The sequence below is a fragment of the Montipora capricornis genome, chromosome 3, assembly GCF_036669925.1.
Source record: "Montipora capricornis isolate CH-2021 chromosome 3, ASM3666992v2, whole genome shotgun sequence".
Classification (NCBI taxonomy): Eukaryota; Metazoa; Cnidaria; class Anthozoa; order Scleractinia; family Acroporidae; genus Montipora; species Montipora capricornis.
Window position 1 is genome coordinate 70058641 of NC_090885.1, and position 18832 is coordinate 70077472.

The 18832-nt window shown below is 40.5% G+C and overlaps 1 protein-coding gene across 4 annotated transcripts; it reads right to left on the reverse strand.

Moving 5' to 3' along the window:
* Nucleotides 1-5874: 5874 nt before the first annotated feature.
* LOC138043856 (myo-inositol 2-dehydrogenase-like) lies at nt 5875-18513 on the reverse strand. Of its 4 annotated transcripts, XM_068890345.1 has the most exons (4): nt 18433-18474; nt 16180-16306; nt 11175-11513; nt 5875-7022 (listed from the first exon to the last, which is right to left on the reverse strand). In XM_068890345.1, the coding sequence occupies exons 3-4, from the start codon at nt 11506-11508 to the stop codon at nt 6340-6342; spliced, it is 1017 nt and encodes a 338-aa protein (XP_068746446.1). In that variant the 5' UTR covers nt 11509-11513; nt 16180-16306; nt 18433-18474; the 3' UTR covers nt 5875-6339. The 4 variants fall into 4 exon arrangements, with proteins under 4 accessions (XP_068746446.1, XP_068746444.1, XP_068746445.1 ...); XM_068890343.1 differs by lacking the exon at nt 16180-16306 and having other exon boundaries at nt 18433-18513; XM_068890344.1 differs by lacking the exon at nt 18433-18474 and having other exon boundaries at nt 16180-17270.
* Between the last annotated feature and the right edge of the window lie 319 nt (nt 18514-18832).

The following is an 18832-nucleotide window of genomic DNA, read 5'->3' on the forward strand; positions in this document are numbered from 1 at the left end:
CAATAAAGACATTACAATAAAAAATTATATAGAATATAACAAATAAAAGGGAAAAAAGAATAAAATTGCTACTATAATTAACTAATTAAGCACTACTAAGCGCTGAAAACGTGACTAAAAATGAAAGATCTTTTGCATCGATCAGTCTTGCACAAAGGTAAGGCAAAATCCCGATTCTTCCTTAGAAAGTAATTTGGTGGGTTCTTGGGAGGAAGAAGTTTGTGAAGAGTGTGCCCGGAATCACCCACGACTTCATTAAAAAGCTTTGATGAAATCTCTTCTCTCCTTTTAAAGAGGGTTGGCAAACCTGAAAATTCTAGGGCCTGATTGTATGACATACCGGGGTAAATAATTCGCAATGCACGTTTTTGCAGTCTCTCCAGGTCCTCGCTGAGGTAGCCCGGGAGGGCGCGATGGAACACGGGACATGCATATTCGAGGATGGAACGAATGCAAGTGATGTAAAAAAGCATTAACTCCTCATGCGTAACCTGTGATCTCTTGAGTTGTCTCAAGAAGTACAACCGACAGGAGGCCTTACAGGACCCTTCAGGGCGCTTTTGACGGTTGGAAATGGAGCGTTCTGATTGGTCGATTCCAATTTGGGCGGGAGGGGGACATTCAAATCATGACGTCACAGGCAGGAACCTCAGGAAACAGGTTGGGGTGTTTTGCGTCACCTTATAGGAAATTCGAATTGGGGGTATTACAGAGACCCAAGCCCCCCACGGCCAGAAAAAAACAAGACAGGATAGTTTCTTTCCGAATCAAACGGTTTAATAACTAGAATCATAAAGGAGTAAGTACAAGAAAAAAGCACAAAATAATGTCACACTATGTACAAGATGGTGCCCCGCACATGCACCCTAGTGTATTATCATTATGGTAAAGACTGATTTGGATGTGGCCGGCCAATGAAAAAACACACTCATCCCACCGATCACATCCGAGTAGAGTCTCCTTAAAGTCACCTCAGTTCCTTAGTGTCCCTACTCAGTTTCTTCGTTATAGGTTGGCGTTGTCACGAGCGGAGGTTGTGTCATGGTTGTTTCTCCTTCTCTCTTTTGGTCTCTCACTTTTTGTCGGGTCTTGTCCTTCCATCTCTACTTTTGCTCCTTAACCTTGTCCGGGTTTTTGGTTCGCCATCGTTTGAGTTGCTCGCGCTTGTTCCCTTTCTGGATTCTCACTTGTCGCTTCAACCTTTCGATCTCTTGAATCAGTGCTGCGAGTGTGGCCTCCATGTCTTGTGGATACACTCTTTGGTAGATGGCATGCACTTCACTAAGTCAACCGTCAAAAGCAACCGGAGCTCAATCAGACCACGTTGTCCTCCTCGGTGGCTTCTCCTTTATGATGATCTTTGCGGCCGCTTCACCCTTTTATTGGTTCGCGCAAGAGTAAACCTAGGCTACACCTAGGATCTCTCACCCTACTCATTTTGGGGGGAGTCACTCCAAGGGCTGATGAGTAGCTCATTCTGAGTCACTCGCCCCGTCACTCAAATCCTAGGCTACACCTAGGATTTCTCACTCTTACCCTCAGTGTTTACCTTACTCATTTTGGGGGGAGTCACTCCAAGGGCTGGTGATTACCTCATTCTGAGTCACTCCCACCGTCACTCACAATGAGTATTTTGGGGGAGTAACTCCAAGGGCTGATGAGTAACTCATTCTGAGTCACTCGCCCCCATGACTAACAGTGGGTATAAAAGCAGACGTCAAACTCGCGATGCTCATTTGGAGTAATCCCTTTGGGTAAGTGTATGGCACATCTCTGCCGCTACTGCCACAAACCGTTTAGTCGAGCTTATAACAGAGACCGTACGCGTCACGAGAGGCGATGTTGTTTGAAACGAATAGACCAGGAGCCTGTGGGAGACACAACAATGGAGGACATATTTGAGGAAGTACCACCCTATGCTGCCTCGGAAGAGAGAAGTGAAGAAGATGAGGACCGAAACCAAGATGAAGAGGAAGAAAAAGACTCGGACTCGGACTCGGATATGGTCATCGAGTGTGAGGATGAAGACGTTAGTGACAGGGAAATAGATGACCAAGATCCCTGGGAAACTCTGCGCCAAGAGGTGGAGGAGTCACTGAGTTCAACCTATGACAAAAAGGTCAACAAGTTCTTGAAGGAGGGGCTCTCTGAAACGATAGCTGAGGCCAAAGCTTTTAATGCCCTGTTACCCGTTTACAGAAGAGAGTTGCGAGTGCAGTACTGCACTATCTCCAGTGGTTTGAACGTCTAAAGCATGACCCCGTGCATAAAGACGTTATGAAAACCCGACATCGTTTCATGGAGGAGGATTCGATGGATGTTGAAGAGGCTACAGATGCAGCTGTGTAGACACGGAAATTTTTATTGAACAGGATGTTCCAACCGCGTCCCATCCCAACGCAAGATGAAGAAGAACAAAATGATGATGACTACTGAACGATTTTTTATGTTTACAAACAAGGTTGTTTGTGCTACTGTGTATTTTGATGCGATTCTCTTCTGACTTCCTTCGCCATATCCACCCAGACTGTATGGATGCACCAGTACATGGGACCCGGCACGCATTTGAAAAAGAGACTCAAGCGTGGCGATCCGGGCATCGATCGGCTGGACAAGATTGCCAAACAACATGACATCGATTATTCCCAGGTCAAGAATTTACAAGACAAATGGAAAGGCGATGCAAAAATGGTGAAGGCCATCATCCATCTCCCTGGCAAGAAAACCTGGACCGAAGCCATCGTGAAGAGAATCATGCAAGCCAAACAAAAACTCAAATTGTAAAAGTCTGTAATGGCTGACTGACGTTGTTGTTGTTGTTGTTGTTACAAACATTAAAAAAGCCAAGTTCTGGACTTCCGTGTGTCTGGTCTTTATTGATCCAAATCTTCCACAACGTAGTGAACTCCAAACCACTCTCTCTGGCCCTTAGGAGGCATCAGACCCCCCCCCCCCATTCCCTTGTCCTCAGGTCGTATGACCTTACAAGTCAGGCCATACATCACAAGCAAATGAACGGAAAGCTACAACGCGCCGTCTTTTAGAAGGTTCAAGAGGACACGTGATCAAAAAAGTACGGACCTTGGGTGACCTTTCCAGCACGTGAACACAAAGCACCTCATTCGCTCGGTATGTATGGCCTGACTTGTAAGGTCATACGACCTGAGGACAAGGGGATGGGGAGGTACCCCAACATTTTTATGGCCTGACTTGTAAGGTCATACGACCTGATGACAGGGGATGAGGGGGGGGGGGGGGGGGGGCGACATGTAAGGTCATACGACCATTTGAGAGGGATGGGGGGGGGGGTACCCCAAAAACCTTCGTGGTCTGATGCCTCCTAAGGGCCAGAGAGAGTGGTTTGGAGTTCACTACGTGAATAATGTATAGAAAATGTGATAAATCCCCAACCCCATCGCGATCATCTGAAGAGACAAAGACAAAACTGCAATCAGTATAGAATTCAAGCAATTCAAATGTGCTCCGATACTACTTTCTTGCTTCTATCGTCCCCCAGATTCTACTGTCTCTTTCTTCGATGGCCTCGCAAATATTGTGGACTCTATTGTCGCTGAAAACAAAGAAGTTCACATCGTTGGCGATTTTAACGTTGATCTGATCAAGAAATCTACAAGTGAATCAAAGCAAATACTTCATTTAATGGAAAATCAAGGTTTTCAGCAAATGGTTATAACTCCAACTCGCATCACAGAAAATTCTAGTACTCTTATTGATCACCATTATTGCTCTCATCCTGAGCACGTCTTAAGTATAACATCACCATCATTTGTACTCAGCGATCACAATCCTACTATTTTGGTTCGCAAACAAAATGCAAATTTGAAATCCACCAAGAAAGCGCACTTCACTGTCACATACCGCCCTTTAAAGAAATTGAATGCTGATAGCCTCATTAAAGATTTAAATGAAGTACCTTGGACCGTCCTTGACACCTTTGACAATGACCCAGATGAAATGTTAGCAACTTGGGAAGCCCTTGTACTCGATGTGGTAGATCGACACGCTCCACTTAAATCAGTCAGAGTTAAATCTATGAAGAAACCATCATGGCTTTCAGATCAAATTCTCAGAGCTATCAAAGAGCGCGATCGGCTCAAGAAAGAGCTGGAAAAAAGTCGAATCCAAAAAGTGTCTTTCAATGCTGCTAGAAACAAAGTAGTTCGACTTATTGAAAAAGCCAAAAAAGAAGCGGTTATCAATGAAATAGACAACAGCAAATTGAACTCCAGAATCCTATGGAAGACCTTGGAGAGCATTTTCCCTACTAGTGTGAGACACTTGAGTCCAATAAACTCTGTAACCAAAGACGGAACGAGCTATACTACCCCGGAAGAAATATCCAACGTATTCAACGAGCATTTCATCTCTATTGCTGATAATATCATTGATAAAACCATCAATACTAAACCCGATCTAACTAGTTTGGTGGATTTCGTAAAACGTAACAAAGCTGACAACTGTGCAGATTTCAGCATACCCACAATTTCAGATCGCGAAGTTTTAGAGACCATCAAATCTCTCCCATCAAATGTTGCAACCGGACTTGATGGAATCAGCCCCTTGTTGTTAAAATTAATCGCTCCTGCAATTGCTCCTAGTCTAGCAAAAGTAATAAACTGCAGCATAATTAACAGTATCTGCCCAGCTCAGCTCAAACTGGCTCGTGTCACTCCGATTTACGAACAGGGGAGTAAATTACATACCTATATCGGTCCTCCACGCCCATTTCAAAGATTCTCGAGAAACATGTTTTTAATCACTTCAATGCTTTTCTTACTACTCACAATTTACTGTACAAATGTCAATCGGGTTTTAGAGCTAACCACTCCTGCGAAACCATCCTTGTAAAAATCACAGATGAATGGCTGGAGGCAATGGATAAAGGCCTTTTTACAGGTGTTGTTATGATCGATTTACGCAAAGCCTTCGACGTTGTAGACCATAAACTGCTGCTGAAGAAACTTCAGATTTATGGCTTGAACAGCAACTCCCTCAAATGGTTCGAAAGTTACCTCAGCGGAAGGTATCAGAAGGTATGTGTCGACGGTAAACTCTCTGAACCGCTCAATATTCTTGGTCCTGCCCTTTTTCTGCTCTTCATAAACGATCTGCCTTTAGTACTGAAGAATAACATTGGGATTTATGCCGATGACTCGACCCTTTATGCATGTGCGCCTACCTTAGCTGAGGTCGAGGAGAAAATTAGACCTGACATTGACGCAGTATCGAAGTGGGCGAAGGAAAATAAAATGAAAATGCATCCAGCAAAGACAAAATACAGTATAATTTCAACCAGACAGAAAATTGCAAATTCACCAAAACAAACTCTCGATCTTTCAGTTGACGGCATGCAACTCTCTAAGGTTGAGTCAGAAGGTGTCTTAGGAGTATACATCGCTAGCCATCTCACCTGGAACGAACATATTGACATACTGCGCCAGAAACTGCTTCAAAGAATTGCAATTTTAGGAAGAGCTCGGAGATATCTCCCCACCAAATATCGATTGCTTCTCTACAATGCAAGTATCAAACCACTCTTTATGTATTGTTGTACTGTTTGGAGCAACTGTAGCCAAACCAACCTAGACCAATTGTTTAAACTTCAAAAACGCTGCGCTCGATTAATTTTGGACAGTCCTTGGGATGCACGATCTTTTGATAATTTTCAAAAGCTTAAGTGGCTGCCAATCGATCAAATGTTTAAGATCAAGAAACTCGGTCTTTTAAAGAAAGTTATTGATGGAAGAGCACCAGAATACCTTACTGCAATTTTGGACAACTTTCGTTTTGAGCACAATTATCCCACAAGAGCTAAAACATCATCCCGTTTACCGAAACCAAGAACCGAAGCAATGAGAAGAACATTCTTTTATTCCACCATAAAAGACCTCAATGCTCTTAACTTAAACCCAACGGCTTCTTTTAACTCCATGAAATCTACGCAAATTAATAACACTGCCCTAATTTATACGGTGGATAATTTTAAAGTTAAAAAGCTATTCTGATTTTAAAATTTTTTTTTTTTAAATATCATTGTAAATATCTTTGTAAATAGATTCTCCATTTTACTTATCTATAGGCTTTTATCTTAATTGCTGTAATTTCTGTTCACTGTTTTTGTTTTTAGAGGGCCACTAGGGAGAATACTTTTATAGTAATAGGTGTTACCCTCTTTAAATAAAGGTTATTATTATTATTAATAGTATATTGCCTTAATGTAAAAAATATATCACGGTGACGCTGTATTGAAGCCACGACAATAGTTACTGTAATATAGAAATTCAGGGACTACCATCACCCACTGTTCACACAAAAAATCTATGTTAAAGTCACTGGTTTTCCACTACAATATGATCGCTTAATGGCATCAACAACATGCCATGATCGAAGCACGTCATCTTTGGAAACAAGCAAATTTTCTTTTTTTCTAACAACATTAATGAAATGGCCCATTTCCACCATATAGCTGTCAGCATATCTTTCTGAGAAGGAATACTTTAGAGAGGCTTGTGAGTTTCCGCTGGTCTTCAAAATTTTGGAGTTGAAAGCAGGGACATTGTCGCTAGTTACCATACCACCTGCCCCAAACACCTCAATGCGTTGATCGTAACCATACACAGCATGGCGGGACAAATCTATCTGCCCCATAGCACCACTGGGGAATTTCATGACTACCACCACTGTATCCACATCGTTTATCTCGTCCACTTCCGAATGAAAGGCATGGGCAAGGCAGAACACTGTATGGGGTGACTCACCCAAGATCCAGCATATTGTGTCTACATCATGTACACAACAGTCATGAAAGATCCCCCCTGAAATCTTTAAATAACTTATGGAGGGCATGGGGAAGTCACGGCTTGTTGTCTTGATAACGTGGATTTTTCCAATGTCGCCACTTTTCACTCTGTCGGCCACATGTGATATTGTGGGATCAAATCGGCGATTGAAGCCACAAAATAACGGAATGTTATGTTTCATAGCATGGTTGTAACACCGCTCTGAAAATAAACAGATAAGCAAGTACCGTTTACTACTAAAATCTCCAAAGAAGTATTTATTTGTGGACAGAAAAACAGATGGTCTAAATCAGTAATACACAATGTTCATTAACTACGTGGAATGTTAAAAAACCGGCCCATGCATTCTTTGGCTAGGTCTCTACTTCTCATGCTTAACACGCATGTTGGCAAATAGATGGTCATGCATGCATCACACGTTACGATGTTGTTATGATGTCATGACATTTATGTTTATGTCATGAAATTGTCTGCAATGTACTTTCGCTTAGAAGAATGTTTCAGATGCATTTCCAGTATACATGACTTTCATATACTCGGCTTTCATCATTTTCTTCAACTCTTGACTGGAAATGAAAGGCAGGGTTTGTGCTGGATTTTGTCTATGAAATCCAGGAGTATTCAAGGAATTTTCAAGAACCAGAAATTGAGTTTTCAAGGAGTCTTTGGAAGAAGATTTCTATGCCATAAATTGATATTCCTTGCCACATCCTGTTTATAAGTGTACCCACAGGCATTTTAATTTTTGGTTTTAATGTTTCCCCAATAGTCAATTTGAGGCTCAATTTTTGAAATGTCTCTTTAACTTAGCATGATGCAATCTCAACAAGTTTCACCCAAGCAAAAATGTAAGGAGTTCTAAGCAGTTTTCCACAAAATCTTTTTTTTTTCAAAGGCTTTTCAAGTGCCCTTGAAGTCCAAAATTAAATTCCAGGGCTTTTCAAGGACTTCAAGGGGTAGCACAAACCCTGGAAAGGAACTCGCAATTGATCAGGGGCTGGTTCCTGACACGTGTAACTCCATTCCAGGGATAAATGTGCTGGAAAAGGCACATTCATCCCTGGTTATTGCACCTTTCAGAAACCGGTCCCTGCTCCTAAATGGCTTGATAGGTCAGTACTGCCGCAGTGTGCAGCACAATCTCAGAGTAATGGGTTTAATTCCCATTCTCTCCTTGATCTTTTTCAGACTTCTTTATAAACCCTTAAAGTTGTGTCATTAACTACAGTGATTGGACAGTTGGAGTATCGACGGTTTGAAAGTTTACGGAAGAAACCGTGTATCGTATAATCAATGTTTTATTCACTATGATAATTATTCGATCTGAAATGAACAAAATTACATAACAATCACTGAGATATTTGAATAAGCGAAATCTCTAAGCAAATGAACAGAAAAGAATCAAAATAAAAGAGTGAACTAAACTTACTTCTGTGGCGGGTTTTCGTAAACTACGAACTCTTGAAACTGAACAACTCGACGGTTTAAAACTGCTGAAACTGGTTGACTGAAACTACTGAAACTGGTTAGCGACTGACTCATATCCTTTCAAACACGTGCTATTAACTGATCTGAAACTTAAGCCTTAGTAACTCAAATGAATTCTCTTAAAATGTCAATCAAAGGTTTATACGTTTCCGGTACTAATTTAATCAGTTCTACCGCTGTAACATTTCCTCCGCCCCGATGAAGGAAGCGTTCTTCATCTTACTCAAAGCCTTCGGCTGGTTGCACTACTGCTATCTTCGTGATAGGTCTTGAATATTCGCCAGTTGGTGTTTTTACTTTCACGTTCCTGACTTTTCCGTCCTGCCCGGGGTACACTTCTATTACCCCTCCGGTAATCCATTTTGCTCTCAATGCATTCGAATCTTGTACCATGACAAAGTCGTCAACACAAACGTTACGTCTGTCTACGTTCCACCTCCTCCGTGGCACTAACAAGGGGAACACATCTCTTGTCCACCTTCTCCAGAAGGAGTCCACAATCTGCTGGATGAAATCTACTCTTTTCCTTGGGTTCCTTGTCTCATTGAACGGGCCCTGCGGAACTTGAGAAGACGCTCTACCTAACAGCATATCGTTCGGACATAAATAAGCTCCATCGTCTGGATCATTTGGAACTCGACCAATCGGAAGTTGATTGACTAGGTTAGCAACTTCTAAAAGACACGTATACAATTCAAAAGGCGTCAAGGTGTGATTTCCCACTGCTTTCTTTATAGCGGTCTTGCAACTTTTTACAAGAGCCTCTGCGCAACCATTCTGGTGTGGTGCACCTAGGGTTGTAAACTTCCACTGCATTCCTTTATCGGCACAATATTTTTGAAGTGTTGCAATGTCCCATCCTTCAATCATCTTGCGGAGTTCCCTTTGAGCTCCTACCCTCTGCGTTCCGTTGTCGCTTGTCATCATAGCGGGATCTTTAACTTAAAAAACTGTTTCAGAGTATCCACAGTTCTTCTAATATATACGAGTTTCATATATTTTCTCCCACATATTTGTTCTATGTTCTGGTTCCTTACCACCAGCTGGTTTGCTCAGTTGGTTGAGAAATGGCAGCCTCGTTCCCAGGGTCTCTCTTCTCTGCCTCCACTGTAAGAGAGACCCTGGGAACGAGGTTAGCCTGCAGAGCACATGTTTTTTGGGAGGCAGATGCTTGTTCAAGGTCCACCTTTCGTAATGGGCGGCCATTTTGAAAGCACACAGCCGGTAGAGGATAGGGACTACCATTTCATACTGTCCTCCTCTCACTGAATGCAATTTTCTTGACTCCCCTCGGGCCTCTGTCAGTGTCGCTATCCAAGATGTCAGCTGATAGTTCTTACCAAAACAAAAATACGCTCAGGTTGGAGAAATGGACTACTGTGCTGGAGGTTGCGGGTTTGAACCCCAGCCGGACCAGAACACACATGGTCCTAAAATAACTGAGGAGAAAGTGCAGCTTTTGTACACCTAACACCTGCAAAATGGTCTGACTTTCAAGTCTTCTCAGCTAAGGACTACAAACCGTAGGCCGTCTCACAACCCTTGACGTTACTAACGCAGGATGCTAAAGAGCACACAATGCTTGCAAAGTCTAGGGGGCTGAATTCCCAGTGTTGTGGACTGGCCTTGAATGGGAACACTTGATCAATAATGTTGGAGGTAACCCTCAAAACCTACAATAGGTTGTGAAACTCAATAAAGTAACAACAAAATCCTCTCCCAATTTGATTTCCACACTGTTCCTGAGTAGTATTGAGAAGGGTTAATTACCGTAGCAACTGATATGTTAAACCACAGTTAACACCAGATTAGCTGTAATCAGGCTTCGACAACTGGTCAATAATGTTCTTGTTGCCATTATTAAATACTGGATGACACCAGCAAGGGTGTTCTAGGGCCATAGCCAGGATGAGGCATACCAAGGCACTTGCCAGGGTACAAAATATGTGTCTAAAGCAAAACATTCATAAAAATAGGAATCCATGCGTAAAAATTTAAAATAAGGGCGGCACCCCCCCCCCCCCCCCAACCTTACTTCAGTAGGAAGTTTGGTAAGAAAAATCCGAAAAATTGAGGGGTTTAAAACTTACAAGAGATTTATACACCTGTAGGTCAGCTCTCTACAATGATTCACGCCTTTTGCAAAATTGGGCCAAATTCACATCAACTTTTCTAAAAGAATGATTTTTAGATCAGGCAAAAAAGAGAAGGTCAGTCCTACATAAACTAGGTCCATGAAAGAACATGCTGCCATGAAATTGCAGCACAATGAAATTATGCCACTTTATGTAATAATGAATGATGTATTTCACAGTGGTGCCATGTTTGAAGAAAGCCACTCCAATAATGCTAGAAATATTCTAGCATTTATGATGTCTTATTTTGGAACAATTGAATTAGATGACATCAATTTTACACATAAAGAAGAAACATGAAACTTGAATCTCTCTGAAACTAAAGAATATTTCAAAAAGTGTAAAGATATATTCTTCTTTACTTTGAAAGGCCTTTCGAATAGGCACCAGTTACTAAATTTTTACTTCAATTAAATTTACACATAATTGTAGGCACTTTGAATATCATCCCAGAAACTTGAAATACATCTGCACCGGTTTTTTATATACAAGCTGTTTAGGAAAGTTTGGAAACAATTTAGCTGCAACGTTACAAAATCATCTGAAAAAAAACTCATAAAAAGGAAGATCATTTTTCCCCTGGCTCTTAAATCCATCAGTTTGTTGAACCAGAATATTTTGCATGTCAGTGGTTAGGTGAAGCCCTCACACAATATTTAATTTGAGCCAGAAACATTAAACAGTAGGTTTTTATTTTAGATGGAATGAGCAATAGAATTTTAAAACTTACCAATGGCCTCTACAGTCTTTGCTATCGGTTTCTCACAAAACACTGCCTTTCCTGCCTTCAAACAGCGCAAGACAAGATCCTCATGAAAATCGGTTGGAGTACATATGACTGCTGCATCAACACTTGAGTCATCCATCACTGTCTCCAGCGCTGATAACGGGACAACCTTAGAGTCAAGGAAATTCAATGCCACAAAATCTCTTGCCTTGTCTTCTTCGGTATCTACTATGTATCGCAGCCTTGCTAGGGGATCTCTTATCAAAGTAGTAGCATGAATAGCTCCTATGCGTCCAAAACCAATTACAACAAATCCAACTGGAGATTGTGGGTTCATTGTGACTGCAAATTAAAACAAAAATATAAGATGAGATAAGATAATTAATTTTATTTTACGTCAAGTACACATGGAGTGGTTGCCCATTCTCCCGAGCCAGAAACTCACTTTAAAAGTGTTTGACACATTAATTAAGGTACGCACTAAAACTAAATAATACAATTTAAACTAAATTTTAAAAAACTAAATAATACAATACAGTTCAAGTACAAGTCCAGTTTATTGTGTATATACCCTAGCTACTTAGCTTTGGTGAGGACTAAAATTGAGACTAAAATTGAGATGATAACTAAAATGAGAACAAAAATTATGATTTTATAATCTATTAAAGTGCTACTATGAAAGTGTGATTGCTCAACACTTGACTGGCCATGAATTTAGCATCTTCAGTTCCCACGGCCTGCTCCCGTCTGACCTTGTAGCTCAGTCGGTAGAGCAGCGGTGATCTAAGCCGAAGGTCGTGGGTTCAATTCCCACCCTGGTCAGAGTTTTTCTCTGTCCTTGTGTGGGCCCATTTCCATTAGTAGGGCTAATGCTCACATGGTTCATATGGGGTACAAAACTAGCACTTCTCATTACACTCTAATCAGTTATATTAAGTCTGTTGAAATATAAAGTGCTACACGGCAACATTTGTAAAAACGTAACCCTTCCTTGTACTGTTTAGTTAACCTAGTTTTCAAATCCAAAGAAAAATAAAAATTGTTTTTTTGTCATAGTAGCACTTTAACATAACACTAGTAGATAAAACATATTCATAAAAAGTGATTAAGCTAAAGACTAATAATACAAAGTGCATGTATAAAGATTAACAATCATATCAAATTATCATGTGAAATAACTGCATTAACAACTACCGTATTTACTCGTGTATAAGTCGACCTTTTATGGCCTCAAAAGAAGCTCCAAAAATCGCCCTCGACTTATACACGGGTCAAAGATTTTGAGCAAAGTTCCAGCTAAGTAATTTATTCACAATTGACATCATAATGTTGTCTTGGGCACAACAAATGCAGTGAACAAAAGAATGACAAAAGACTTCAAAATGAATGTACATGTATATAAGCAATTCCAGTTGAAATGAAAAAGGATTTGTCCAAATCTAAATGTTGAAGATACTCACAAGCACAAATATGAAATAGACACTGGAAATTTTCGTTTTCCAAAGGCGGAAAGCTCTAAAATTAAAGGCATTTCTGTTTCTTCAAATAAACTCGATCGTTCAACGGCTTAGTAACTTGGCGCAATACCTCGTGTTTGCGTGCAAGCATCGTCACTCGTGTTGCATGAAAATGCTGGTTGGTAATGATTGTTTTTTATTCTTTATACAAACCTGGCTGATTTAAATGCTTTTGCAAACTTCGTATTGTTTGGTTTATGAGTTTTGTTTTGTTTATCATGGGACAAATTATAAGTGAAGGAGCAATTAAACCTTGCACATTTTCGCATTGTTCGCAAGTTATTTTCAAAGATTGACGGGTTTTGACAAAACACTGACCCCCGGTCAACTGACCCCCTTACTGACCCCCTACTGACCCCCTATAAAATCAATGGGAAAATGAATACTGCTTACTTAAGCCTCAACAACCCTTTTTAAACAGCATTGTTCAACAGTATTTAAGTCTAAGCACCCATTTTAAAAAGGTTAGCTTACATGAAGTAATCGGCCATCACAACAATAATCGAAAACTAACCTTTTTAAAATGGGTGCTTAGACTTAAATATTGCTGAACAATGCTGTTTAAAAAGGGTTTTTGAGGCTTAAGTAAGCAGCATTCATTTTCCCATTGATTTTATAGGGGGTCAGTAGGGGGGTCAGTTGACCGGGGGTCAGTGTTTTGTCGAAACCCCAAAACTATTAAGCGCTAATGAGGCCCTGAGTTTTTTGTGTATCCACACTTCCAGAAATCGAAGAATACAAGATTAGTGTCCCAGTAACATAATGATTTTAACAAAGAAATTAAGAAATTGCTTTTTTTGCCATCAAACATGGGGGGTCGACTTATACACGGGTAAATACGGTAATTCAATGATCATGAACTCAAGATGTTAAACAGTTGTGCAAAATTACTCAGCCGCAAAGAGGCAACTAGGTAAAAATCAATCACTTTCAATATCAATAAGGTCTGGGTAAGAATGACTGAAAACCACATAAAGACATAGACCAAATGTTGTATCCAATTCAAACCCTTTGGAAATAAAACATTTTGTCCCAGTATTTCGGATCCAAATCATTTATATGTGAAATGCTACATTATAATGCAAATACAATAAGCAAAGCTTCTTAGGCCCTGCAAATTCATAGAGCTTCAACAGAATTCGAATCTACTTCTATCTTTCACCTACAATCCGCACTTGAAAATGTACATTTCTTTCATTCATCGGTCCTTTCTTTGCAACACAAAAGCCCAACAAATTGACTTGCTCCCAACTGTGTGGCTTCATAGCTCAGTTGGTAGAGCATTGCACCGGCATCGCAGAGGTCATTTGTTTGAATCCCGTTGAAGATGCCTGAATTTTTCAGGTGTCTATAAAGTGACAACTGCTTAAGTGCAAGGATCACTTCTTTCGAACAGATGAACTTTCTCATGGCTTGATCTGCTTGATCTTCCTGTACCACAGATACTAACCCCCTTGAGGGATTAATGTCAGTGAAATTTTGTTGTGAAAGCCCCAGTGGGGAAAGGGGGGAGGGGTTTTGGTGCTGAGGGGGTACTCCGGATTTCAAGTGACAAGAATGATCGAATGGGGCAAATATCAAAACCTAAAAAAGTCCCTATGGCTTCAAACAAAACCCAAAAAAATCCTTGAACCAAAATTTAACCCTCCAAAAATACCATGATACAGATACACAGGAGCTATCACAAATCTTCAGATTGTTTTGAATACCCCCAAAAATTTCACGGTAATTGCCAAGTTTTCCTACTCAAATAAGTCCTGAAATCGAAAATTTCAAACTTAAAAAAACCCTTTGGTTAGTACTGACCACTGCCAACCTCAATTTAGTGATTTACAAGTATATATTACAGTAACTATACTTAATTCGCAAAAAAAGTAGAACTACGTTGTAATAACCATAACTTGCTGTGAAAAAGAAGTTGAAGTAAACTCGGAAATGATGTAATACAATGTACATGGTGTAAGCCTGCACAAAATGTCCCGAGCAATCTGCAATTTTACAATAAATCCACAAGGCATGTCAGACTTGATGTTCCCTTTCAATTTCTTCAATCTTTCTGGTTTAGTATTTTACTGGAACCACACGTCCTCTTAAGGGGGCTATTTACGTTGTATCGATTTGTTTCCCCAGAAACGATGCACAGTACCAGAACTTTTATAATATACCCTCTTACAGCCAAGCTATGTTGACACATGTGACAAGTATCCACAAGATTGAAATTAATTCCTCTTTTGGAGGGTGTAAACGGCAGGTTGTGGCTTAGGGTCACAGGTCACTGTTTCACCATAGCTGAAACAACACAAAACTTAAAAAATAATGTTTAAGCTGAAGGATAGCATTTTTGTAAAGGTTTGGGTTGTTTCAGTTATAGTATAATCAATGACCTGCGACCCTAATCTGCAACCTGCACTTTACACCCTCTGTTCCTCTTGGAGATTCAGAGATTTGAATGGAATCTTGATTATTTTTCTGAAAGTTGCTGTGAAATATGTACAACAACTGAACAATAATTCATCAAATGCTTGAATAGTTTTCACCTTTCAGACACTGTTTATGTTACAAAAGACGAAAGTTCAAAGCTAACCATTTCTGATAATTATATCTAGGAAATATCAAAGGGAATGCAGAGTTCAAAACTGGCATGCTGATTTGAATACAGTCTGCAACTCTCTCGTAAGCAGATGATACCCTTGGGGATTGGGAAAAGTGTCTGTTAGTTGAGCTGTCCGCTTTATACGAGAATTATTCCCATACGCGGACACCAAAGAAAGATAGGATAGATGTCCGCTTACGGGAGAGTTAGGTGTTAGTTGTACATGTTTTATTGGGTAGCTAAACATAGCAACTGAAAGTCTTTATTGATGTTAAATGTTAACACTGTGAAAAAAAAAAGATATGTACAGTATAACTGTAATTCTTTATTCATATTCAACAAAAACTTAAATGGGAATTATTGCTGCCATCTATACATGTAACTAAAAAAACATCCAAACATTAACAAACAAGGTAATATCTTGACTAGAGAGAGTTTAAAAGGAGGCAGTGTGGCCCAGTGGTTAGGGTGCTTGCCTTGAGATCCGGGTATCCTGGCTTCAAGACCTGTTCTGACCACTCGTTGAATTTGTTCCTGGTGGTCCCTGGTTCAACTTCTTGGTTGCACTTGTAAATAGCCAACTGGTTTGCCTCCGGCCAGTTGTTGTTGTTGTGTTCTGTCGTTTGGTTGATTGTGTTTCATTTGCCTTGAAAAGCCCCCATGGGGAGTGGTCAATTAAGTATATAATGTCTGTATTGTATTGCTTGGTCCTATGACAGTTTGGAGAAAATGACATTTCTGACAGTTGTGGCCTACGAAATTGGCAGAAATAGATATTTTGCCGGCACAGACCAGAGGACTGGGTCCAGTTGTCCGGTGGGGATTATGGGTAATTTGTCGTACAAGTAGTGAACCGTTAAGGATTTGAATCAGTCTAGGTTCAGCTTTCTTCACCTACTTCTTTGTTAACTTTTCCCCTTAGCCTCCATAGGGTAGTGGCACTTGCATAGGGTTTGGACAATACGTTCCCTCATTCTCGAAGGGTTTTGGGTTTTCGTATCCGGCAGGTGCCCAGTGTACTTTTCCTGTAACAAGTTTTTAGTAGGTTAGTACCATCAAGTATGTTAACATATTGTTTTGTCGGAGCGGAGTTTGTATGCATAAAATTATGGCAAACGAAATAAACCGTCTTGTGACGCTTGCTGCCCTACATGCCCATGTATCTACACAGTTGTGTTGTGATTGAGTTAGTTGTGTTGTGTCTGATTGGGTAGTGGAGTCAAAATTAGCGTGTTATGGTTGTCTGCCTCCTAATTATGCCAATAGAGACTTCAGTCTCATCTCTACTATTAAAGGTATTGTTGACCTTAATAATTGCCTGGGCTAGCGGATCGTTTCCTTGCCAGTCAGAAAATGCTGCCTGTTCCGCAGAAGTAACTTAAAGACAAATTTCATTGCAAGAGTCAATAATTATTATTATACGTGGGGTGTCCGCATAAGAGAGAGAGTAAACAAAAGAAAAATCCAATTTTCATTTTCAAGTGTCCGAGTCCGCTTACAAGAGAGTGTCCACTTATAGGAATGTGTAAATTACATAGTTTGTCTGGGAGATAAAAAGGGGAATTGAAAAAAGTGTCCGTAAGTACAGTTGTCTGCTTACGAGAGTATTCGTTAGCGGGGAGTTGACTTTATTACATAAGTATAGAGATTTATGTACACTTAGATGATGAAATAAAAATGACATACCATGTTTTCACTAGTGAAAAATTGTCATATCAGCCTTTTGATTGGCTAATATTATGTTGAACTTCTGCACGAGTGGCCTGTGCACCGACAGCAGAAGTAAAATTTGCAAACATGGCGGTCTACTGGTGTATGGTTTTCAAAGTTTTTGATTTTTTTTATTGCTTAGTTTTCTCCACAAAATACTTCAGAAGATCTTACCTCGTTAACTTTATGATCTCTTGTACTTATGTAATAAACAAATTACTTCATGGTTGTACAAGGAAAGGTTACGTTTATACAAACGTTGGCCGTGTACCACTTATATTTTAAACAGAATTAACTGACGAGAGTGCAGTGCAACGTGAAGTGCCAGACCTCCATCCCACATGAACCATGTGAGCGTCAGCCCCACTGATGGAACTGGGCCCACACAAGGACAGAGAAAAACTCTGACCAGGGCGGGAAATGAACCCACGACCCTCGGGTTAGATCTCCCACCCTGGTCAGAGTTTTTCTCTGTCCTTGTGTGGGCCCAGTTCCATCAGTGGGGCTGACGCTCACATGGTTCATGTGCGATGGAGGTCTGGCACTTCACGTTGCACTGCACTCTCATCAGTTAATTCTACTTCATGGTTGGCTCGTTTGTATGATTTTTATTACTCACTCGTTGTGGAGGATCGTTAAACTCACTCGTTCGCTTCGCTCACTCGTTCGTTTACGCGATCCTTCACAACTCGAAAATAAAAATCGTACAAACGAGCCAACCATGAAGTAATCTATATGTACTCACAAACAACTGGTCACGCGTGACATGATTCAAAGTCTAGCCAAGGGCAAAGTACAATGTATTTCAATCATAGCAATCGGCGCATTGAAACCATCTCAAGAAGTAAATGCTCGTACCCTCAAACTTCGGTTTTATTTATTTTTTGTTTCTTTCCCTACCCTTCAATTCCGCTCTGCTGCCATTAATAATCCGAGATCAACGCTGCTAGCTTTATCCACGGCAACGGCGAATGAATGAACCTTCAGAACGGTAATTAAGATACTGTTTTGAAAGAAAACGACTTCCTGACACTTACCCAATTAGCGAATCTGCACTTTGCCGGCAGAACGGCTTTATATAAAAGAGCCATTTTGGATCGGCGGGTCGAAAACACAGGTCACTCGTTGCAGGTCATTGTTTTACCTTTTGGAAAGTAACCAAAACCCTCAATTTGGCTAATTTGGCTAATTTGGCTAACCCTAGGCCTAAGGTTGGTTCTTAGGCCTACGGTTAGCGAAATTGAGCGTTTTGGGTTACTTTCAAAAAGGTAAAACAGTGACCTGTGGAATGTGGCCTGTGTTTTTAGACCCGCCGATTTTCGGATTCTCGAATTCTCCTAAATTCATGGCGTTCTGGATGAGTGATGATAAGCACTTAATTAACCCACAATCACATTGCAAAACACCAAACAGAGAAAAGTGAGTAAAATATTGTACCTACCACCGTCCATATCTTACCAATTCCCACGATGAATACGTGTCGTGGGGTGACCGACAGAGCTGAAAAACGACTGCGCATGCGCCAGATAGGGAGCACAAATCGTGCATGAGTCGCGAAGTGTCCATTTCGATCGTTTGATCGCGTCTTTTGCCTGTGTCACTTTATAACTCTTGACGGTGTGAATTTTGGAAGTGAGATCATAGTGATTTAATTTAAGGAGACACATCAGATCTGTGTAACATATTTGTGTGGAATTTTTGGGCTATGAGATCCAAACCCAATTAAATTGTGTGGGAATATGCGCTGCAGAAACTAACGGAGGCTACGGTGAGTGTTCCATATTTGTTTTTGAAGCATAAAGTGTTCACAACGTTTGGTTCAGTTTGCACAATAGGGTATT

Bases quoted from the DNA above. Each gene is read 5' to 3' on its own strand.
- LOC138043856 (XM_068890342.1), bottom strand. From the start codon at position 12,908: ATGATAAACAAAACAAAACTCATAAACCAAACAATACGAAGTTTGCAA. The intron at 11,514-12,841 runs GTTTGTATAAAG...TTTAATTTGCAG, and splicing joins AAAGCATTTAAATCAGCCAG to TCACAATGAACCCACAATCT. The intron at 7,023-11,174 runs GTAAGTTTTAAA...GTTTATTTTCAG, and splicing joins AAAGACTGTAGAGGCCATTG to AGCGGTGTTACAACCATGCT.